The sequence below is a fragment of the Astatotilapia calliptera genome, chromosome 23, assembly GCF_900246225.1.
Source record: "Astatotilapia calliptera chromosome 23, fAstCal1.2, whole genome shotgun sequence".
Classification (NCBI taxonomy): domain Eukaryota; kingdom Metazoa; phylum Chordata; class Actinopteri; order Cichliformes; family Cichlidae; genus Astatotilapia; species Astatotilapia calliptera.
Genome location: NC_039323.1, coordinates 37622480 through 37646347, shown reverse-complemented (window position 1 = coordinate 37646347; position 23868 = coordinate 37622480). Strand labels below are relative to the sequence as shown.

At 44.0% G+C, this 23868-nt stretch overlaps 1 protein-coding gene across 6 annotated transcripts in view; it reads right to left on the bottom strand.

Annotated features, from left to right (window-relative positions):
• Positions 1 to 2314: 2314 nt before the first annotated feature.
• LOC113016194 (sodium- and chloride-dependent GABA transporter 2-like) overlaps positions 2315 to 23868 on the bottom strand; it is a 36669-nt gene continuing 15115 nt past the window's right edge. For 2 of the 6 annotated variants that reach the window (XM_026158831.1, XM_026158830.1), the window contains exons 2-15: positions 20395 to 20639; positions 20095 to 20229; positions 15391 to 15531; positions 15194 to 15284; positions 14982 to 15114; positions 13555 to 13689; positions 12861 to 12964; positions 11879 to 12003; positions 10927 to 11039; positions 10691 to 10828; positions 10508 to 10610; positions 5937 to 6037; positions 4343 to 4513; positions 2315 to 4242 (exon numbers count right to left, since the gene is read on the bottom strand). In XM_026158831.1, the coding sequence (XP_026014616.1) occupies positions 4105 to 4242; positions 4343 to 4513; positions 5937 to 6037; positions 10508 to 10610; positions 10691 to 10828; positions 10927 to 11039; positions 11879 to 12003; positions 12861 to 12964; positions 13555 to 13689; positions 14982 to 15114; positions 15194 to 15284; positions 15391 to 15531; positions 20095 to 20229; positions 20395 to 20608 (1842 nt within the window). In that variant the 5' untranslated portion in view covers positions 20609 to 20639 and the 3' untranslated portion in view covers positions 2315 to 4104. The other 4 variants (XM_026158828.1, XM_026158833.1, XM_026158829.1 and 1 more) reach the window with 4 other exon arrangements.

Genomic DNA, 23868 nt, shown 5'->3' with positions numbered 1-23868 from the left:
CAGTAGGTGCTGTATTGCTCCAACTGGTTCTGTGAATGTAAAGGTGGTGGGAGAGGAAAAAAAGTGTGTGTGTTGTGTGTTGTGTGTGTGACTCTGCAGGTGTGTGGCTGTGCCCGATACTGCCCCAGGACCTGTCTTGATTATTTATTGTACCTTTTCAGGGGCCTGGAGTGTGTGTGTGTGTGTGTGTGTGTGGTATTGCAAATGGGATGTCATACTTGTGTGCTGAGAGGGATTTAGCCTCTTGCTGGGGCTGAAGTCACCACGTCTCACTCATGCACAAACAAACATGCTCTCAGAGGGCAGCCAAACAGGAGAGTGGCTTTTCTGAAAAGAAAAGAAAAAAAAAGTCTTCCAAGACACTGCTCATTCGCTGACTCACCTAACAGCTATTACCTTCACACACCAGCGAAGGGGGAGGTCAGTGTGTGTCTGTGTGCTAAGAGGAAGGCCTCTCTTCGTGGATACACTCCCCCCCCTCCTACTTTTCTTTCTTCTCTGTGCAGAACTTGAGAACAGATATTACATTTCAACTTTGCTGCGTCGGACGGTGAGAGAGCATGTCAGCCCTCCTAAAGAGCCATAATCCAAAAGCTTGCTGGACAACTGAGTGGTGTGGGCAGTGCTGGCTGGCACGCAGCTGTGTGATGGGGGTGGGGGTCGTGTGGGTGGACAGCGGAAACTCGGCCCAAAATGGGAACACAGTGCACCGCCACCATAAACCCTGGAACACCCCCTGTCAAATCCCGCCATGGTACGATCCACATTTGAACCAAACATCCCACACGGAGGAGCGCTTTACTTTCTAAAACTTGTAAATGACTAACTTAAATATTTAGAGAATAATCACAAATTGTTACAAAGTGTGCAAAGTTGTGTGTTTAGTGGGGGCGGCTGGGTGGGGGACTTGGGCTCGTGACCTCCTCATATCTTTGTTACGGCTCTGCTGCTGAGTGTTAAAGCCTGTGCTATAGAGTCCCACAGACCTGAAGACAGCACCACCACTGCTCAGCGGATCCAATATCAAGCTCAACTTCACGTGCAAATCACCCAGCTGTTATGCAACCCCCCCACCCTTTCTCTCCTCCCTGTCCTCAAGTTTCATCTCGATTCCCCCTCCAAGTGCTTCTACTTTACACCAAGCTGTCAAGAGTATTGCGGCAAAAAGTGTGTGCATGACTATAGGATCTTTGATACAAGCCGGACCGTCAGTGCTCGTGCGGCTGAGAGCTGTCTATTTCCAGTGTATCTGCAAGTCAACGTGTCGGAGATGTGACTTTTCCTGTAAGTGCATGGGCAGGGTTTCAGATATCTAGTCCCGGGAAGTAATGTGGCCAAAATGTTTAAATTTTTTAAATACGTGTGATGAAAAAGTGCTGCAGCTGCGAGCTGGTGGCAGTGAGCCTGAGCAGAAACGAACTTTTCTCCAGCATCTTTCAAAGCATTCAGTGAAACAACGCACAGACACATGCTTTGGCTCGCATCCTTGCAGCGTCCTCCTCTCTTCTTCTCTCCCTCCCTCTTCCTCTCTCCTCTTTTGAATCTCACACACTCAGCCCACTGGATCATTTTTAATCCACATCATGTGAAACAGAGACGTATGCCAAAGCAACCATATGGACATAAACCCTCCCCCGTTTTCCCTGCACACACACACACACACACACACACACAGTTACATAGTAACCCGGATCACATGTGCAAGAAGGAGGCTGCATTCAGTTTTGCACGTCACCAAAACGAGATGTGTGTGTTTGTGAACCCTTCGTGCTGAGCCACGTGTGTGTGGAGGACCAACCCGCTTCCTCTGGTGGCTGTGAGGGGAGGGAATCCAATACAGTTAATTGACAAACCGAGCCTTTTACATAACCGCCGGACTCTGTCTAAGTGCTGCTGTCTGAATTCCTCCCCACCCGCTGCTGCTCTCCCTCCCTCTTTAGTCTCCATGACACCCTCTCCTCCTCCTCCTCACACACACACTCCATCTCTCCTTGACTTCTATCCTTTCACGGATGTTAAACCAGCAATTCGCATCAGGATGAGGAGAACACTAATCACGGCATTTGTTCCTTTTTCCTCCACCTCTCTCCTCACTTCTTCGCCTCCGCTCGTCCACCCTCCTTGTAGAAGCCAGGTGTGGCCTCAGCATCTGTTATCGCCCCACTGAGGGAGACCGCGACGCCTCCCGGGGCCTCCCGGCGACACACCTGCACGCACACACACGGCTTGTCACACGAGCTGAATTAAACAGTCGACACAAATGCTCATGTCCACAATGTTTATATATATATATGTATATTAATATATAGTCATTTAGAAAAGAAAATAACAGTACAGATGGAGGATTTCAAAATAAAGAGGCACATGCATACACTTGTAAACAGAGATGATGACACACTTGGATCAATCTGAAGTCAATCAGAAAGACATCCAGGTTTGAATGACAGCAGTTTCAAGTTTCCATAAGAGTCTCTTTATATCTTCGAACATACTGCATTTGAACACATCACAATTGCTCAAGAAGAAGCGTTTCCAGTGAAGAACAGGTTGTGTCCTAAAGCACATTAAGTTACTGGAGACGTCGCCTCCACTAGGCTGAACGGTGATAGAAAAAAAACAGGAAGGAAAGTAGAGTGTAAATAATTAAAACATATTCTTGATTTACATTTCAAGTCCAAACATAAGGAACTGAAGTTGTTCAACTAGGACACATTCCTTAATCGCACTCCTGGTGTTAGTTTTCTATGTCGTAAACATATCTCTACTATCATTTACACGCTGTCTTCAAAGAAGTCTACTGCGTTCACACGTTAGAGCCGCAGAGAAAATCACAATAAAGAGGTCGGAGAACTAAAAACATTTCAACTCAAAAGTGATGTACAAAATTAAAAAATAAAGTCAGATATATTTTTCTGACAAAACAGTTGCAGCAGCAGTACTGCATTACTGCATGCTGGCTGTATGCATGTTTCCCTGCAGTGCACAGCTGTCTAAATAATGCCTCAAATCTTTATAAAAACTGCACAATTGCAACAGGAAGTAACAAAAACCCCCAAAACAAAAACAACAGTAATTAACTTTTTTAACAACAAAGACGTGTGATGGATAAAAACCGATTGCTGCACTTGATCTCAAGCACTTGTGCGTTGGCAGCAATAAAAAGGACTTGACTGAATGTCTTCTCTACTTGGTCTGAGGGTAAGACGTGTTATGATCCATTCAGATGCCATGATATTGCCATCACAGAGGGTGAAGCCTGAGAAAAAAAACAACCCATCCCTATAAATTACTGCATAACACGCCTGACTCATGGAGTCATTTCAGTTTATACCTTCACCCCAATGAATCGATGCACTCTTTTAGTGGACTCCAAAGCAAAGCAGTCATGCTAACGCAAACAGTAATCTCTCAGGCTCTCATAGAGAGTATAGCTCTATGTATGTATGACTGCTGGCAAATAAAGGGAACATTAGTCCTGCGCGCAGACAGCCAGCAGAAGCTATAATTATATGGTCCTTAATTACATGAATAAACTGAGACAACAGGAAAAAAAGCAGGTAAAGAGATAACATGATTCAAAGCCAGAAGGGTGTGCTGTTTTACAATAACCAGCTCTGGCAGGCAGGGTGTGGGTCTGGTGCAAAAGATTAAACAAACTGTGTCCCAGTTCAGGGCTGGACCCTCTGTAGAAAGCTCCAACCTGAAGAAACTATTCCAATAGCAGCTAGATGGTGCGTTCAGGTAGGTCTTGTTTAGTTTTGTTTACTTTAACTGACGTTTTCACTGAACTAATTCAAAATAACCTTCTAAAGTTAAATATGTGGAAAATATATCAGCTTTATCATCTGAATGCTCCTGTAGATGAAGGCCGTTGTAGATGATGTGGATGTCCTCTGAATCCCTTCAGAGAGCCCATAATTGAAGGATCACCTTTTGAGCTGATTACAACATTTAGTCAACAAGTACAGACTGATGAGGATCCAGCCCCTCTGTTGGTATCCAGCAGCATTAGCTCTAAAGTTGACCCTCTGCCCTGACACACCCGACTGACCGAGCAGCAGCCACTGTTACATTGTTGTCAAGTGTCTGTCGGGTCATCTTGTCCTAGATGATTTCTTTTAACGGTGCCTTTGACTTCTCAGTGAGAGGCAGACTGGGGCTGGAGGGGATCGCTGACTGGTTGGAGAGGTGGTGGAAGGTCAGTGACGGGGTTTCAACGGGGCTGCACAGGATTTGGAAGCGCTGCGGGATAGAAAGGTTGCAGTTAGTTGACTGTGGATCAGCGTCATTAAAGGCACAAGACAGTTTCACATCCAACAGCAGGAAAAACACATTGTATCACCTGTGTCAGGGTTCCCGGGGTAGTGACCAGGGCGTAGATGGCCCAGATGGGAAGCAGAGAAACGGATGAGAGGGTAAGGATCCAGCCCAGCGTTGTGGCCCATACTGGAGCCACCAGTCCTTTCCCCAGGCTCAGTGGTGACCAGCGCACCAGGGAAAATATAAATGTGGCCTGAAGAGGGGAGAAAGGAGGACGGGGTAAATACTAAAGGTCTAGGCCTCTGTCAGTGCGCCCCAAAGTGGCTGTGGCTACAATGTAGCTTGCCATCACCAGTGTGTGAATGTGTGTGTGAATGGGTGGATGACTGGTTGTGTAAAGCACTTTGGGGTCCTTAGGGACTAGTAAAGCGCTATATAAATACAGTCCATTTACCATTTAGGCTTAGACATTTTAGGCCAAAAATGGTAAATCAGTGTTTCCCAGTTAAACAGCAGCAGCGATAAATACCCTCCCTGAGAGCCCTTTAATAGCAGCTGGATGTAGACGAACAGGTGGCTATTTACTCATTCGCTGTTATGCGGTCGATGAGATGTCTCCTAATGCTCTCAATAAATATGAGACCGGGAAAGAGTCTGGCTCTGTCCAAAGGCAGTAAAACACCTCTGCTGCACAGTAAAAACATGCAGTACCTCTCCCAGATTTTCATCTGTGCAAAACGTGTTTGAATTTAAATAGTTGCTGATTATATTTTTATACTAAATTACAACTACGTGGACAAAAACAAAGAAACCCCAACGACCCTGGGAAAGGTCGTAAAATACGGATCAAACCAGAACGCAGTGATCTCCAAAACGCTGAAGCCCCATATTTAACCTAACAAGTGAAGAAACAAAGAAGTTTCTCAACATAAGATTTCAAAGAACAAACAGATTATCATTAAATGACTCAAGGCTGAAAACCAACGATCTTTATGGTTTAAGGCAGTGCTGCATTTAAAAAAAGACACAATTCTGTAGTGGAAATCATTTCATGGGCTTAAAAATACTTGAAAATTGCAAGTTAAACCTCAGAAAGTATCTAGAAACCCTCACAACCAAACAACAACAAAACAATTCTACAAACAAGAGAGGCGATGCTGCCGTCTTTGGGCCACAGCTGATTTAAGGATGGTCTGACTAAATAAGACTGGAACTAAAAACGAGTATCTGGAGCGGGAAGTGTGTCCATAACTGCAGCTTTCTTGAATGTGTTGCTGGCATCAAATTGAAAAGCAGACTACATTTTTCCAAATAACTTTTGACATGCTGTCTTTCTTCTGTTTCAGTTGAATGTAGCCTGAAATTATTTGCATTCAGTTTCCATTTACATGTCAAACAGTGTTTCAACTCTTTTGGAAACTGCTCGCATCCAGTGCTTCTTGCGTCCTGCCAACGGAGCTCATGATTCATTTTCTGCTCTGGAGGTGGTGGAATAAAAAGCCAACCTCACTGATAGAGAGACAAACAAGTGGCACACAGATGAACCCTGATATTTTCCTGAGAGGTGGAAGGTGGAATCTGTATGAAATCCCACACCTGTGCTAATGGACATCCTACTTCACAACAAACAGCTCATAACAAAGTGGAATGCAGGTCAGCGGGTGGAGGTTACTCACAGTGCACACGATCGGGGTCAAGTATTTCCAGCACAGGTTGAAAAAAGGAAGAGGGCTGTAGCCGGTCATATCCCTGATGTTGGCGCTGAAGCGCTCTGCTCCTGTGGCCAAAACAAGAACACAGTGAGGTTTGGTTGTGGTTCAGTTCACATCATGGTTTGGCAACGGTGGCCAACTGTGCTTAGAGAACATTTTTTCTTCCTGGTATTCATCGCCAGAGCGGAAAATACAAGCAAAAAAAAAAAGGAGAGAAAAACAAATTATAACTGAAATCGCTGCTGCACAGGACAAACAGCCAAGCTGCTGTTTACAGCCTGTCCACGCTCATACACTGACATCACGGTGAATGACCTTTGACCTTTCAGATATGAAATGCCATTATGTTATTTTATCCTTTTGAGCAGTTGTGTGGAATTTTGTTGTAATCTTGTGATATACTGGCCAAGCTGAGGACACACACCAAACTGTCTGACTACCAACCCTCATGAAATCCACACTAGTGCTTTTCTCGGCAGGCTTAAGAAAGTGAGCAAAATGCTATCAGTACCTACAGCTCTTTTCTTTTCTGTCTGGAGTGGTAGTAGGAGGAGCACAAACTGTCACATACTCTGCAACTTAATTCAGTTTTATTAATATATAACACAACAACCTCAAGGCGCTTTATATTGTAAGAAAAGAAACATCTACAATATTAAAAAGGAACTCCAACAATCAGACGACACCCTATCCGGTTGTTAAGTCTGACGTCACTAGCCGTGTCTGGGTCTAAACTCCGCTGCAGGTCCATATATCAAACGATCACTATGGCATTACTGAGAGTTGAAAAACTGTCTAAAGTCTTTCATCTTTAATAAAATGATCAGCGTTCTGCTCTACCAGGTGTAACAATTGAGTTTAACATCCAGGCATCCATGAAAACGGAATTTATGACATTTAATGGAGTTAGAAGTTAGCAGGGAGTTAGCTCGCTAGCTTCTATCTAAATACAATATAGCATGTCCTGACTGCGGGGTTTTGGAAACAAATTAAAACGTACAGCTTTCTTATCACTTCCAGCATAAATGAAGACAGAAAACTAAACAGCAGTGACGTTTGTAGGGTTACTGAAGTTTGGTTAGCTGGTATATAATGATGTGCTACGTGACCGCTAGCGACACAGCTATGTTAGCATAATATAAACAAGCTAACTTTTTTTTCCACTCGATAAAAGTTAACGTGAGTTTTCTCGGTGGTCAGAAACAAATGTAATTGCATGGCAGGATGCTGTAAAAGGACCAAACTTCAGCCAGGAGAACAACTGAGATAATCCATCCACAATACGAGGTTAGTCATTCATATACTGCTGCATGGGCTGGGCTGTAGTTACATCCTAAGGTTTTAAAAACTGAGCTTAAATAAATGATTAGCGGTAATAAAAGCCGAGGGAGGTCAACAGGGATCACTGACTGTTTTAGGAGCTTTTTGAGATCAAATAGAAGAAAATACATAACATTAAACATGTTAACAACACAAAAGCCATATTAAACGCAGACTACTTTAGACCCGGAAGTAGGATTCGTCGCGTCATCACTGAACAACCGGATAAGGAAGCACTTGGCGACAGTGGGAAGGAAAAACTCCCTTTTAACAGGAAGAAATCTCCAGTAGAACCAGGCTCAGGGAGGGGTAGAAACAGGACAAACCACCACACTGTAATGACTTACTCAATAACCTTAAAGCAATTTTGACACATGAAAGCTGGAGAATCTCGGGAGAGTCGGATGAGGAAGTTGTCTGCAGCTTTTCTTTCAGTTCAGTTCAGTTCAGAGTAGAGATGGACCGATCCGATATTACGTATCGGTATCGGTCCGATACTGACCTAAATGACTGGATCGGATATCGGAGAAAAATAAAAAATGTAATCCGATCCATTAAATATCACGAAAGCACCTCACAAAACTTGCAACACGCCATAACTCACCTCAGAACGTTAGCATGTCGGAGCAGTATGCATCACGTGATAGAGCGGCTGTGGCATGCGGGACCTGTGGTCTGGATAGCATTTGGAGCTTCGCTAGCAACCCGGCATTTCATCTCCGACAAAGTTATCCCCGAGAGAAGTAAAGCAAGTGTGTAAGTCCATCTCTGAATGTTTGTAAAGCATTCCTGCGTTAAGCTTAACGAGCGACTGGCTCTCGCTCTCCGGCTGCTACTTCAATCGTGAAACTGCTAATGATCAGCTGATCGGCTTTTCTGTCGCGAGTCCGTCTTTGTTTTTGGTCCACTTTGCACCAGAAAGAGGAAACCAGCGGCTGAACAACAGCAGCACGTTTAAGCTTGATCAGCTGTTGTTAGAATTTATTTAATATTACTTTCTACACCAGGATCTTTTTCTACGTAGCTGACGCTGGTAACTGTGCAGGGGCGGATCTAGCAAAGTTTAGCCAGGGGGGCCGATAGGGCATTAACAGGGAAAAGGGGGCACAAAGACATACTTTTCTTTCTTATTCTCATTTAAAATGTCTAGCTTTTAATAAATAATTATCTGACACACAAAGTTTTAATTTGATGTAAAATGAATAGAAGTCAGTTACTGTATATAGTGACTATTAAGTCTAATATATATACCCTAGTAAGCTATAGTACTTTTTCCTTTGGGAAGGTACCATCTGTGCAGTCTGCAATTTTGTTGAAGAAAGATGTTGAATCTATTTAATATTTCTTGAAAAATAATTGATTTCTGTGCATTTTTTTCACACTGCATCAAATTAAGGTTGATTACGTCGATTAAGCATCATGAGGTGGCGCGTGAGGGGTGGTTCCCTATTTTTTATTTATTTATTTTTGTTGTTGCTGGGAGTTGGAACCCTATTAGTTAGGTTGCTTAATATTTACGCTAAGTACTCTTTAAAATACCAGAATAGGGAGGATGGTGTAGGTCTAAGTTTATTAGATTGATCAGTATTGCTGAACTATGAAATATTTTTTTTGTATACAGGTATAACAGAATAGCTTTAGTGTAGTTGTTGTTTTAAACTTGAGTATGAACTTGCAGACTTGCAAAATGCAGCAAGATATTTTAAAAAACAGTTTTGTTGATTAAAAAACATATCGGATTCATATCGGTATCGGCAGATATCCAAATTTATGATATCGGTATCGGACATAAAAAAGTGGTATCGTGCCATCTCTAGTTTGGAGTGTTAGTGGTCATCAGAGTCCTTAAAAAACTGTAAATTCCCACAGCCGTAAAAAGGGGGAAAAGGTGCAGCTGAGTTGTGAACGCTGTGTCGCACAGTCCACTTAAAACCCTTCTCCTCAACTCAAGGAGAGCCATAAAAACAGGCTTTTTGGCCCTCATAAGCACCCACACCTACAAACACATTCTCTGCTGGAGTATTCAGCCTATTTTTTATCTCATGAAATGGCAACATATATTTTTTCTAACACTTAAAGTCGACTGTCTAACCTCACTGAGCGTTTACTGCATTGTCCTGATGTATGCATATAAAACACTCCGTCCATTGCACTTTTAAACAAACAGTGTTTTTGTGAATGCTTCAGACCTCCATGTCTGGCTGGAGTGGGGGCTCCCTGGGGCCAGCAGACTGAGACTGAGAGGCGACAGGGCCCGGAGGCTGATTTAGGGCCCGGAGGAGACAGACAGGGGCCTGGCTAGGAGCCAGTCTCCCTACAACAGTGGGTAGCTGCAGCCCTGTTAATATACTGTCTACTGCCTCTAAGTGGAATGCCGGAGGAGGGGAAGAAGTGGACAGCGAGACTGTGTGTGTGTGTGTGTGTGTTTATCAGATTTGAGGACTTATATTCATTAGTGATAAAAGTTCTTTTTATTTTCTATATAACAGCAACCAGCTTAAGATTATGTATAATCTCATTATCCTACTGCCTGAGCTCCAACTGAATTTAATTAAAGTCAGACTAGTAGAAATGACTCGGACACTATTTTTCCATTAATTTAGTGCTACATTAAAAAAAAGAAAAGAAAAGAGCAAATAAAAATCAAACAAGAAGAGAGGAGACCAAAGCAGGAAAAAGTAGTGGAGAGAGAGAAAATCAAAGAAAATTGAAAATAAGCTAAAAAATGGAAAGAAAAGAGAATTCAAAACAAGAGTGGAAACAAGATAAAGGAAAGAACCAGGAAAATAGGATGGCAAAAAATATAAGAACATTGAAAAAGTATTTAAAAGAAAAAGGGGAAGAGGGGTTAGGGAAATGAAATGTTACACCGGAAGAGTCAGTTTGCGAAGGATCAGAAAGAGCAGTGTGGCGAGGAGAAAAAAGGGGAAGACAAGGAAAAGATTAAAATTGAAAGGAAATGAATGATTAGATTGACAAGGAGATTAGATAAAGACGGAAAAGGAGGAGAGGAAAGGGAAGGAGAAGGAAAAAAGAAGTAAAAGGTCACACAAAACAGAAGAGATGAGGAAAAAGGGAGATGATCAGAAAAGGAAGGAAAAGGAAAGGGGGAAGAAGAGAAAAAGGAATGGGAAATATAGAGTGGAGGGAAGAATCATGAGGACAGAAAACAGGTGATGAAAGGGCAAGGAGCAGGCTAGAGTTGGGATTTGTACCGTAGACCCAGCCGATGGCCAGAGACTGGAAGATGGAGAGAAGCAGCAGACTGGCTCCACTGCAGGAGAAATGGTCATAGATCTGGAACACATACAGACCGCCCTGCACCACACAGAAGAGACGACTCATTAAAAACAGGCTACTTCTCCAACACAACACATCCATCCACCGGTGTGACTTACCGGTGTGACCATGACCAGTCCAACCAGGAAGCAGACGATGCAGACAAACAGCAACAGCAGCTCTCTGCGGTGACCTCGTCTGATCAGGTGAGGGTACAGGTCAGTCACTGATGTCATCAGGGCCTCCAGGCTCACAAACTGCACGAGACACATATGTCGGCGTGTTTCCATGACACCGAACGCAACGCCAGTGGAGAGAAATTCAAAGTTTGTCGAGGGTGTTAGTCTGCATCTACCTGTGTGTCCAACCCCAGCATGATGATCATGAGGAAGAAGCAGACAGCCCAGAGTTGGGGTACTGGCATCATGGCTACAGCTCTCGGGTAGGCGATGAAGGCAAGCCCGGGTCCTGAGAAGACCATGAGACCAAAGATATTACAAACAATTAATATAAGTTTCTTCTGACATAAAATAATGGAAAATATTTACTATTTTTATCACATTATCATTTAGAGCTGAGCTCGGTTTTGTCGGAAGTTTCTTCCTTCAAAGAGAGTTTTCCCTTCCCACTGTTGCCAAGTGATTATTAATGGGTGGGTTGTCTGTGTAGCCACCACGAAGCACATCATTAAATACCAGCTGGGCCAACTTCAGTAACCCTACAAACGTCACTGCTGTTTAGTTTTCTGTCTTCATTTATGCTGGAAGTGATAGCAGAGCTGTACGTTTGAATTTTTCAGAAATCCCTCAGTCAGAACATGCTATATCATCTTTAGATGGAAACTAGCGAGCTAACTCCCTGCTAACTCCGTTAAACTTCATAAATTCTGTTTTCACGGATGCCTGGATGTTAAACTTCATTGTTACACCTGATAGAGGAGCCACACTAATCATTTTATTGAAGATGAAAGAATTTAGACAGTTTGTAACTCTCAGTGACGCCGCAGTGTTCTTATGACTTTGGGACCTGAAGCAGAGTTTGGACCCGGAGCAGGCTAATGACGTCGGACGTAAAGACCGGATTGGTATGTGTGACTAATTTTATGCTTCATTATTATTTTCACCACAAGGGCATCTTGATAAAATCTGGTTTGGGATCACTATCACTTCTGATTGTTTCACACTTCCTCCTCATGCTTTAACAGTTAAATTAAGAGTTAAATTAGCCTGTGGCACAAAACACTACAAAGTCAAAGTCTGCTGACTTATGCTGACAGTTCTGTGTCCTGAAGGAAAACAGTCTCTCACCTGATTGGGCTACGGTGCCTATGTCCACGCCTTGTTCCTCAGCCATGAATCCCAGCACCGAGAAGATGGCGAATCCTGCCAGGAAACTGGTGGCGCTGTTCAGGAGGCACAGCATAAAAGAGTCCCTGGAAAAATACATAAATACACACAAAATTAATCTGAGTTAACTAATTAGATTTCAATACAGTGCTGCCCAAAAGTCTTGAGCCACCCCTCATTTCCTTATATTTGAGTGGTAAAATCATGCAAACATACATGAAAATCCAGGATATGAGACAAAAAGGGAGTTTGTACAATTCTGACAAGCTTGAAAGTCGATATTTGATACGACCACCTTAATTCTTTATGTGAAGATGGAAGTTTTTGGCTAATAGGTCTAATAGTGAAAATGGTCGGGTACTAGGACTGGACTGAAAGTAGGTGAAAAAGCAGCCAATGTCCAAAGAAAGAACCGTGAAAGACCTTCAGAAGTCTGGAGAACTATTACTCAAAAAACTGCACAACAGTCTGGCTCCTGGTAAGCAGTATATACAGAGGGTGTCTCAAGAGTTTAGCACAGCACTGCGCTGAACACAAAAAACACCCTGTGAAAACTGAAAGACAGAACACAACCCCACTGAGGACTTGATCTGTCCTGTTACTGTAAATACAAGCCAAGAGTCAAGAGCTTGGCTCTTCCTGAGTGTGTGTGTGTGTGTGTGTGTGTGTGTGTGTGTGTGTGTGTGTGTGTGTGGGAGTCCTACAGTGTGGGAAACATGGCAGCGAGGGCTTTTCTTTAAGGTGTGGCTGTATCAGTGTGTTTTCTCTGTCCATTCCAGCCATTCCTGCTGGAAGCCATCTGACCAGTGGGAGCTTACATCTTACATTTCAGCAACTACAGTTTGTCTCAAGTCAAGTGGAAGAAGGAGAAGCCGTGTGGCCGACTCTGTTTTTACGTGGTTGTATGCATACATGTCTGTGTGTGTCTGACATAGTGTCTCACTTATAGCAGTCATTGTTGTATTTGTTGTAACTGCCCAGAGCTGTGAGACTTCCCAAGCAGATTCCATAAGAGAAAAATATTTGGGTACCTGCATCCATCCATACCTACAGAAAGGAAGAGAAACAGAGAGCGAGAGGAGAAAGTGAAAGGACATGTTAGCCCACAAGCTCATATCTAACTGACTGATATACTTTATCAGCCTTGGCTGCTGTTTTGGGGTCAAAGGTACACCGTACAAGATGTTCTATATTACACAGTTTACAGGTAACATGACACAAACTTGGCTAATTAACAGAAACAAATAGATACTGATGCTGTCAAACCGTACCCACACGATAATAACAAACACTTTTTCACACCAGTGAAGAAGAGTTTGAAAGTCGCTTCTGAATTGATAGAGCGCAAAACCACAGCGACAATAAGATCTAATGATCTAGTGATGAAAATGCGGCACAGAGCAACAAATCAGATGTCACGTTGTAAACTACATTCAGCTTCACAACAATAATCCAATCTCCTTCCTGCTGTATGGCAGATCTGACATTTACTCACCTGACAGCGCGGCTCTCCTACCTGTAGGAGCTGCCGTATGACCTGCAAGAACGACTAGAAAAATGTCCTCCGACGTGATGCTTTTCAAAATCTGCCACCGTTTATGGACACATAAAGCGAGTGCGCGTTTGTGTTGCTGTACCTGTGGGTCAGCCAGGCGGGTAACGTTGGGTTTGAGGTAGTAGATGATTCCCTGGGTGGCTCCGGGCAGGGTGGCACCACGCACCAGCAGCACAAACAGCATTACATATGGAAAGGTGGCCGTCAGGTACACCACCTAGAATGTACACAAGAGCGTGCAGGGATGTGGTCGCAGAGACAAACAGGGAGGATGTGACTGTGATGTTCTTTAAAAAAAAAGAAAGAAAATACTACAAGAAGGAAAGTTGGAGTCTTAAAATCTGTTGACTGACGGCGGCGGAGGCACAGCAAATAAGTCCGACAAAGTGGCTGCAGTGTCGTGGCCCTTATTTCTCATCTGCTACATGAAAGGAGAATTATGTTTTGGACTTTACCGCTCCTCGAGGTTCTGTTTAAAAGACTTTATGTCACCATAAAAATGCTCCTGCCGTAGATATTTTTAAAATTTTATAAATAAATCGGTGCCATTAAATTATATGTAAGCATGTTTTGTTTATGAGGTAGGCATTTGGTTTTTTATTACTTTTTCATAGTTCCTTTGGAAACTTTTTTCTTCTCAAAAATGCATGTTGGCTATGCACTGTGTAAGAGGGAGAAAGTCACACACATTCTCCTGCTTCTACCTTTCTTTCTAAGCGACCTTTTGATTTGGAAATATGTCCAAAATCAGCCAGGCAGAGTTATAAAATCCCCTAACCTTTTCCCTACCCATGCTGGACAACATCCACCAATATTCACTCTTAAATAGTACATAAAGTACATAAAGTAGTATTCAGGACAGGCCTAGTTTCTTCATATTTTAGCAGAGAAGCCCTGTTTTTGACAAGTGAGCAAGCGCTGGCTCTGCTGCACACCATATAAATAGTTACCGAGAGGCGACCACCTCCAGTGACACCTATATTTATCTGACCCTGTGCTCTGGGGGATTGTAAAAACAGTTTTCACACAGAGGTCAAAGCAGTTCTCATGATATCCATTTTTGTGGGCACAAAATGCTGACTTTAAAATTCAAACACTAAAACTAGAAAAAGTGTCAGAAGTGGAACATTCGCAAGAGCTCAAACACTTGTTTCTATCACTTGATGTGGGTGAGCACCTGGAAACCACAGATGGAACTGTGATGCTAATGCTATGTCTAAAAACTTGCATTCAGTATGGTTACCTAAAAGTTTTCTGGTGCTACAGAAGACTAACGCTTTTCTGACATGACTGCTGAACACTTTACTGCTGAGCTTATGGGCTCAGTCCCTCATTTCGGCCAGACTCCCAAAACTTGTTGGTCACAAGTTGTTAGTCAATGAGCGTGCACTCGTCACATCTTACACCAAAGATGGATGCATCCATCTTTTACACTGTCTATGGTGGCAGCTTAGACATGTAGCTGAGACAGAGAGGGAACTTGATGAAGCTGATGTGTCGACTCCTCACCTTTCCGGTAGACTTGACTCCCTTCCAGACGCAGAAGTAGCAGATAAGCCAGACGGTGGCCAGACACAGAGCCAGCTTCCAGCTGATCGGGCCGAGCCCGTCCAAAGTGCTGGACAGGCGGAGCACCTCCCGCCTTAGAACACACGCAGCAGGTGTTAGCACCAAAACTGTTTCAAGCCTCATAATCAATACTCTAAAGATGTTACACTCACTCCCAAAACTCCATGACAGGGGAAGTGGCGTTCTCCGGCAGGCTGCTCGCGTTGGCCGTTTGGTTGTAGGAGTGATATGAGAAACACGCTTCTGCAGGAGGACACACACAACAGACCCCAGTTTGCCTCTTAAAGTCTTTTGCATGGTAGCGTCAAATTGCAAGGATGACAGCTTCTGATTTCCTGTTTTTACTGACTCGTGTTCCACGTGTTGTTACAGTGCGACCACGGCAGCTCCGCCTGGAAGCTGTAGGACAGGTATAAGAGAGCCCAAGCCAGGATGACTATGTAGTAAACACAGCCGTGCAGGATCATCACCTGGCTAGCGTAGCCGAGACCTAAGGAGACACAACAAGTTGCAGAGAAGACAAGCGGACACGTGTGGTGAGTTATGTGAGCATGAAGAGTGGCATAAATGAGCTTCAAAGCCTCCATGAACACGCCCTCTGTTATCAGTTCCAAGTCACTTGAGTTTGAGATGAAAGCATCCCGTTACTCAGACACTCGACTTGCAGCCCACACTGAGTACATCTTCATTAGATATGAATGATAGTCTTATGAGGCCCTGAGTGGGTTACAAAGTGTAGGCTGTTTGGCTAGACAAATAGCTGTCTGTGGTATCCGCTAATGAAATTCAGGCCGCATCTGACGACGGGCACGCTAACTGCACAAACCAGCGAGGAATTCCAACAGAAGCTTTTCTTTGTCCAAGTTTGCAATAAGTACGAGGACATGTGCCCGAGGAAGTGCAGGAGTTTATTCCAGTGCTAAACACATGGCCTTCATGCAGCTAGCTGTCAACAAAAACAGAGTGTGCGCAGATATGTGTGTGTGTGTGTGTCTGTTTGTGCACGCATGCATCTGCAGGCCATATGGGCCAGAGTGGCAAATGTTGGAACAAGAATAATTTTTCATTAAATAAAAAAAAACAAACATAGCTCCACTGACACAAACACACACATACACCAATTTCAGAGGCGGTCCAGCAGCTAGCATGCTACTAGCATTAGCTGAGATGAACAAGCGTAACTGGAACATTTGGGTCTCGTCTCTTCTACACGCTCTTTGTCCCTTTCAGCAACTTTCACACTTTCTCTAGAAACATGGCAGTTACCCTCAGGGCTGCATTGCTTTGCTAACTACTGGTTGGAATCTGTGTGGCAGGTTAACTATTTTTTGTTTTTTTTCCCCATGCATGCCAAAGTTGCACACCCTGCTAAAGTGTTGAGCAAACACAGAAACAGCTCCGGGGCTTGTCTAAATCTGAGAAAGAAATATATGACTGTTTTGTTTTGTAAGAAGCCTCTGCTGTCACAAAAATGCCCACAAGGTGTCAACTGGCAGTGCTGAACACAAAGCTGTGAATGACAAAAGCCTCGTGTCCAGTTAAGCATTATTATTATTATTATATTTTTATTTTTTGCAGTTTCTCTTAGTGTTTGGTAAGGTCGCAGCACTAAAACCTGCTTGGGTAGGTTATGGAGAAAAAGAAAATGAGTTTAGTTATGGTTCTTTACAAGATCAACACTACACCTTGAAAAACGTGATGTGTCCATGTGACACTGGAGATGAGAGCAGTCTCATCACAGGGTCCCTTCATATAACATAGACTTGCTCTATCCCTCACACCATCTGTCCCGTGGTTTTTTTCAACTGCTGTGTTAAAGGTGAAAGATGAACTTGTTGGGTTGTGATTGTGTGTTTGGTTAATACTTATCTGAAACTCTTCTCTTGGACAGCGAGATACAAAGAAAACAAGACACTGCATGCTGTTCTTGGTCGGCAGGGAACGTGGTGCCTTTTGCACTCTTGAGCTGTTTTAAAGCACAAGCTGAGCTCCACTCTCCACTGCACATGCACACAGCTGGCATTTTCTGATTGCAGACACACTGTTTGTACAGGTTTTGTATTAACGTGGGAGCTTTGAATGCTTGTGCCAATATGGATGAAGAATGAGAAAAAAAGGCAAGGGGTAAAACCAGAAAACAGCACTGGGCAAAAATCTTGAGCTACCCCTCAACTTCTTTATAAGTTGGTTCCAAGGAGTCAGACTTTCTGGTAATTTTTTTTAAAGTGGTCTTTAGCAATAGTTCTCCAAACTTTCTGAAGATCTTTCAAAGTTTTTCCTTGGACATTGGCTGCTTTTTCACTCATTGTTTCACTACTACTGAGAGTCACTGCTCACCTAATGCGGAGTTTTTAATGGTCAAATGCAGACCTTATTATCTCCCCAGAGAACTCACTTCGATCATACTCACAGCAGTGTATATCCCCCCCGACGCTAATGCTAGGTTGGCCATGAAAGAACTTTCTGCAGCCATTAACAAACACCAGAATAAACACCCCGAGGCTGCTTTTATTGTTGCTGGCGACTTCAACCACACCAACTTAAAGACAGTCCTCCCCAAATTCCACCAACATGTCTCCTGCCACACCAGAGGAGACAAGACTTTAGACCATGTGTATTCCAACCTGGCTGGAGCCTACAAAGCCACACCCCTCCCCCACATTGGACAATCGGACAATCTCTCCCCGTTCCTCACACCTAGGTATTCACCACTCATCCAACGTGTGAAACCTGCTGTGAGGACAATTGAAATGTGGCCAGAGGGGACAGACGCAGTGCTCCAGGACAGATTTCAAAACACAGACTGGAATATGTTCACCCACACAGACCTGGACCAGTACGCCTCATCTGTACTGGATTACATCTCCAAAACCACAGACAGTGTCACCACCCAGAAACGGATCACCATGTACCCCAACCAGAAGCCTTGGATGAACCGGGATGTTCGTCTCCTCCTGAAGGCCCGCAACACCGCCTTTAGGTCAGGAGATGCACACGCCTACAGCACAGCCAGGACTAATCTAAAGAAGGGCATCAAAAAAGCCAAACACCATTACAAAAAGAAGGTAGAAGAACACTTCTCTAACTCCAACCCCCGACGCATGTGGCAAGGACTCCAGACCATTACAGACTACAGGACCACCAAACCCTCCCCCGCATCCTCTGATGTCTCCTTCCTCAACGAGCTCAATAACTTTTATGCTCATTTTGAGTGAGGGAACCCCACAACCACAACCAAAGCAGACATGACACCAGACCACCAACCTCTGACTCTCTCCCCCACCGATGTAGGAGCGGTGCTGAGCAGGATCAATGTCCACAAGGCTGCAGGTCCAGATGGCATCCCCGGGTGTGTTCTCAGAGCGTGTTCTGGGGAGCTTGCAGGAGTGCTGACAGACATATTCAATCTGTCCTTGGCCCACGCTGTGGTACCGGCCTGCTTCAAATTCACCTCCATCGTCCCGATACCCAAAAACTCCAACCCATCTAGCCTCAATTACCACCGCCCAGTAGCACTCACCCCCATCATCACTAAGTGCTTAGAGCAGCTGGTCCTAGCACACTTCAAATCCTGTCTCCCCCCTCACCCTGGACCCCCACCAATTCGCATACCGCCAGAACAGGAGCACAGAGGATGCCTGGACACCTGGACAACAACAACACCTACGCCAGAATGCTGTTTATAGACTTCAGTTCAGCATTCAATACAATCCACCCCTCACAACTCATCAGGAAACTGACAGACCTGGGCATCAGTTCCCTCATCTGCAAATGGTTACTGGACTTCCTGACCAACCGCCCCCAACATGTCCGGCTGGATAACTGCTGCTCATCTACAATCACGATGAACACTGGTGTACCACAAGGCTGTGTGATGAGCCCTTTCCTCTACTCCCTCTTCACCCACAACTGCAGACCTGCTGATGGTTCCAACACCATCATTAAGTTTGCACTGATGAGGCCACGGTGATTGGCCTCATCAGTGACAACGATGAGGCCGCCTACAGGGAGGAGGTGGATCGTCTGGCTGAGTGGTGCGACAGAGACAACCTGCTGCTTAACACCGAGAAGACTAAGGAGCTCATCGTGGACTACAGGAGGAATGCTGACCCACATCCACCCATCCACATTAAGCGGACGGCTGTGGAGCGTGTGAGCAGCTTCAAGTTCCTGGGAGTCCACATCTCCGAGGATCTCACCTGGACGACCAACTGCTCCAAGCTGGTCAAGAAGGCTCACCAGCGCCTCTTCTTCTTGAGGACTCTGAGGAAGAACCACCTGTCCTCAGACATCCTGGTGAACTTCTATCGCTGCACCATCGAGAGCATCCTGACCAACTGTATAACAGTCTGGTACGGGAACTGCTCTACCTCGGACCGGAAGGCGTTGCAGACGGTCGTGAAAACTGTGCAGCGCATCGCCGGAGCACCACTTCCTGCCATAAAGGACATCTATAGGAAGCGGTGTCTGAAAAGGGCTGGGAAAATCATCAAAGACCCCAGACACCCATCACATGGACTCTTCACCCTCCTGCCCTCTGGGAGGCGCTACAGGAGCCTCCGGACTAAGACCACCAGGTACCGGAACAGCTTCTTCCCCACAGCTGTCAGACTCCTGAACTCTGCCTCCTGACATCTGACCCACGTTAAACTCATGGACTGAACATACACACACACCCACAACCACCTACACACACAATGGACAACTGTACCCTCAAACACACAATAATAACATGGACTGAACCACCACTCACAACCACTAGCACTTTATATAGCCTCTGTAGAAAGTATCCACATATCTCACTTATCTTAACTGCACTACTGTATAGTTCTGTGTAAATAAAACATACTGGACTGAAAAGACGCACACACATCTATTTTAAAGAGGTGCAAGCACAAACTCGTGCATGCAGTTATACAGACATTTGTCTTTGGAAGACTGAATTTGATATGCATCTAATAGTAACAATAATACATATTTGATTAAGTAATGAGGAAATTTTTTTTGGCTGATATTACTGTTGGCTACATAAAACAAAAGGAAATAAGAGTACCTCCAAATAATGGGCACATATTCCTCCAGGCACTGACCCCTCCCAGGCTGGTGTACTGTCCCAGTGAGGTCTCCAGGAGGAAGAGGGGGATGCCGCACAACACCAGGAACAACAGGTAAGGTACAAAAAACACACCTGTGCCAAACATAAAAGGTGCTTTTAAGGAGCAAACCAGACCAGCTTAATCTTAATTTCAAGTCACAATGATTCTGAGAATGAGACTGGAAAAATAGGACAGGGAAAGGAGAAAAAAGAGACAAAGACACTTTAGACAATGCCAGTTTTACTTCCTCTCTTTACCTCCACCATTTTTGTAGCAGAGGTAAGGGAACCTCCAGACGTTTCCCAGACCGATGATCTGCCCGGCTACGGCCAGGAGGAACTCAGCCTTGGAGGCCCACTGGCCTCTGGCTTGTAGGCCGTCTTTGGTAGCTTCTTTTCCCATTGGCAGGCTCCCCTGGGGGAACTTGTTTAGCAGTGTCCCAGCAGGATTTGGAGGCAGTTGATCGGGCATTGCAGGTTCTGGCAGTGATACGAACACAACCCTGAATAAGGTGGAAAAGATAACGGAGACGATCAGGATGAAAGCAAATAACAGCTCACAACTAGTTCGGACTATTTGGAGCAAAAATAAAGTACAAGAAAGTAAAAGAAGGGGGCACGAAAGATCTCACATCTTCGCAGCCAAGCCTGAACGACAGGAAGCCGAGTGTGTCTGCTGGCAGTTGGTTTGGCTGCCTCACTTATCTACGATGCTTGTGTCAAGGACAAACTAATGTGGGTGTGTGTACTTTATCTGTGGACTGCAGGACTACCCCTTACTAAATGTGTCAGTTTCAACATAACTGGGAACTACTTCATACATTTAGGTGTTTTGTAAATGTACACACGGTGAAGGACATCCAACATTCAATAACTATGTCTACCTTTTACCTTAACTCCATCCATTGACTTGTAAAACTCTTTATTAATTTGTCCTTTAGTAAATTAATATAGTCATTACAGCAGCAATAAGACACTCTGCTCCTTGTTATGTTAAAAATCTCTGATATTCAGACTATTGTGACTCACCAGAGTTTATGATGATATTCTTTATTATTCTTTCATGTAGTATTAATTGAAGTAGAGCCTCTAAACTTTAGAACATTTCTTAAATATGAATTAACTGTTAAATCCCAGCAAAAGCAGTGAGGGTTACAATAGCTAAGGTTTCGTAACGTGTCGGAGACACTTCCTCGTTTACTTTGCGTAACCTAGATCCCACTCTTCCTTTCATAAACATTGTCAGGCCACGTGACCACCAAATACTGATATAACAAACACACCTAACACAGCATCTTTTCTTTTATAATCACTTCTTTTTTTAACCTTCCACCATGACTGGCCCGCTTATAACACCGAACATAAAAGCAGAAACGCTGACAATGTAACAACACATGTGTAGCTTCGGTTATCCTTGAAGTGAATGCTTTCCGTGTAACAGTTCCATGCTGAGGTTAAGCTAACGGCGGGGACCTGAGCGCTAGAGGCGGGATTAACACTCAGGATGCTCAACGAATAATGGCTGTAATTATTTCCCCGAACATGTGTCGTTACGCTCGCTTGTTATTTCACATATAATTTTAAAAATGTGTCAGAGAATTCACGGTGATATTGCCTACCTCTACGTTTCCAGTACTTCTTAATACCGCGACCACCCCTGTATACCGGCAGGGAAATGGTTTGTTCCGGGCACGAGCTGCTGTGTGAGAGACTGCTGGCCGGTGCAGCGTCTCAATCCAAATTTATACAGGCACTATGTTTGGGTCTGGTGTGGCGAGGGGATGTTAACCCGCAAGATGCAGGTTACAAAATGAAACACAAAGCATCATGGGTAATGAGTAGTGTAATTTAGCGTTGCACAACAAAAGACTTACAACACTGTTATTGGGTACCTGCTCTCCACTTCCTTATCAACCTTAAGAATCTATCGCGTGTACTAAACCCGCTCTTTCCTCCAAGTATTTTGGGTTATTTTCTGATGAATATGAGTCATGTTAGGTCGTTTCTCAGAAACCTGTTTCCCACTATGTTCTTTTGCTACCTGTATCAGTCAGAAAACTGGTCTTTCCTGCTGTTACATCCTTAGTAGTGTTGCCTGTAGGCCATTAAAAAAGCTAACATTTATTAAGCTATTTAACATATAGTAGTGATTGTGTCTTCATTATGTCAGGCTTTCATTTTGCTGCCACCCACCTCAAATTTAGATGTGATCACCCTTAGAAGTCACTTAGTTTTATTTATCCATAATATTTGAGTGATGCATAAGAATGGGTTATGCAATTCATAATAATGATAACAGCACCAAAACTAGTCAAATGAGCGGCTATTATCCACATCCTTCCACACTGTAGCTGCTTTTTCTTTCCTTGATGAAATTTGCATTCTGTGTGATGGCATAAGCTGAAATAGCAGCAATGAGGGTTTCTGGCAATGCACTGATTTCACCACATCTATCATCTGCCACACCCTTATCTCGCGCTGTACTACTTGCTGTCGCTCACAGTAGGGCTTAGGGAGATTCCTACCTAAGTGATGTCATAATTAGAGCTGGCTGAATTTTTTAAAGAGGAAAGGTTCATCAGTTGTATTACCTCTTTTGATAGAGGAGAGAAAGAGGAAGAACACAGAGGGAGGACATGTAGACGGTTGGTGTGACAGAGGAGGATGCTAGGGTTAGGGTGGGATGGAGCAACCACTGTGAGAACCTCTAAAGCGAGCGGCCAAAAGAGGAAGAAGCACAGGTAACACTGGGATGTTCAGTGAGTGTTTGTTCTTGAAAACAGTCAGTGTCAGTCGAGGCTGTGTTTTCCATCCTATTCTATAACTTCCTTAGGTTTCTCCTTTTTTATGAAAAAAAGAGTAGACCTTGCTAAGTGTTCAACTTCTACCTGCTCCTGTAAAGGTGTAGTATGTGCATAGTGTGCCAAATGTAAAATTATTGTTATGTTGCCTTCATATATCACATGGACTGTAATATTCAGGGATAGTACTTAGGCTTTTCTTTGCTCTTGTTTTCTTGATATGAATACTATACACAAAGTTAAACTAACCTAACTAAACTAACTTTCTACTATATGAATATGTTTTAGACTTTCAACAATTAGAGAAGCACAAAAGGAAACTTTGAGTATTCCAACTTAGCTAATATAATTAGCTATATTTAAATAAACAAAGTGAGGGTTGCAGTGTAAACGGTCAGTCTGCATTCACGATGTCCTCATTTTGGGCGTTGCCGTATTGCCAGTCTTTGGATTATCAATAATTAATTAGACCTCAGAGAACCTGAAGGGCTTAATAAAGGCTAGAGTTACAGTGGATGGAGTAGACAGGACTCATTCATTTCACTGTGGGCGATCGTGGCTCAAGAGTTGGGAGTTCGCCTTGTAATTGGACGGTTGCCAGTTCGAGCCCCGGCTTGGACAGTCTCGGTCGTTGTGTCCTTGGGCAAGACACTTCACCCGTTGCCTCGCCTCTGTCAGTGCACCCCAGGGTGGCTGGGGCTACAATGTAGCTTGCCATCACCAGTGTGTGAATGTGTGTGTGAATGGATGGATGACTGGATGTGTAAAGCGCTTTGGGGTCCTTAGGGACTAGTAAAGCGCTATACAAATACAGGCCATTTTACTGTTGTGACTGATTAGCTTGATTCTTTTAAAATTCTCTATTCTTGTTCATGAGGTGGTATTTTTCAATCTGCTGTACATGTCTACTAAGCAAAAGAATGAGAACACA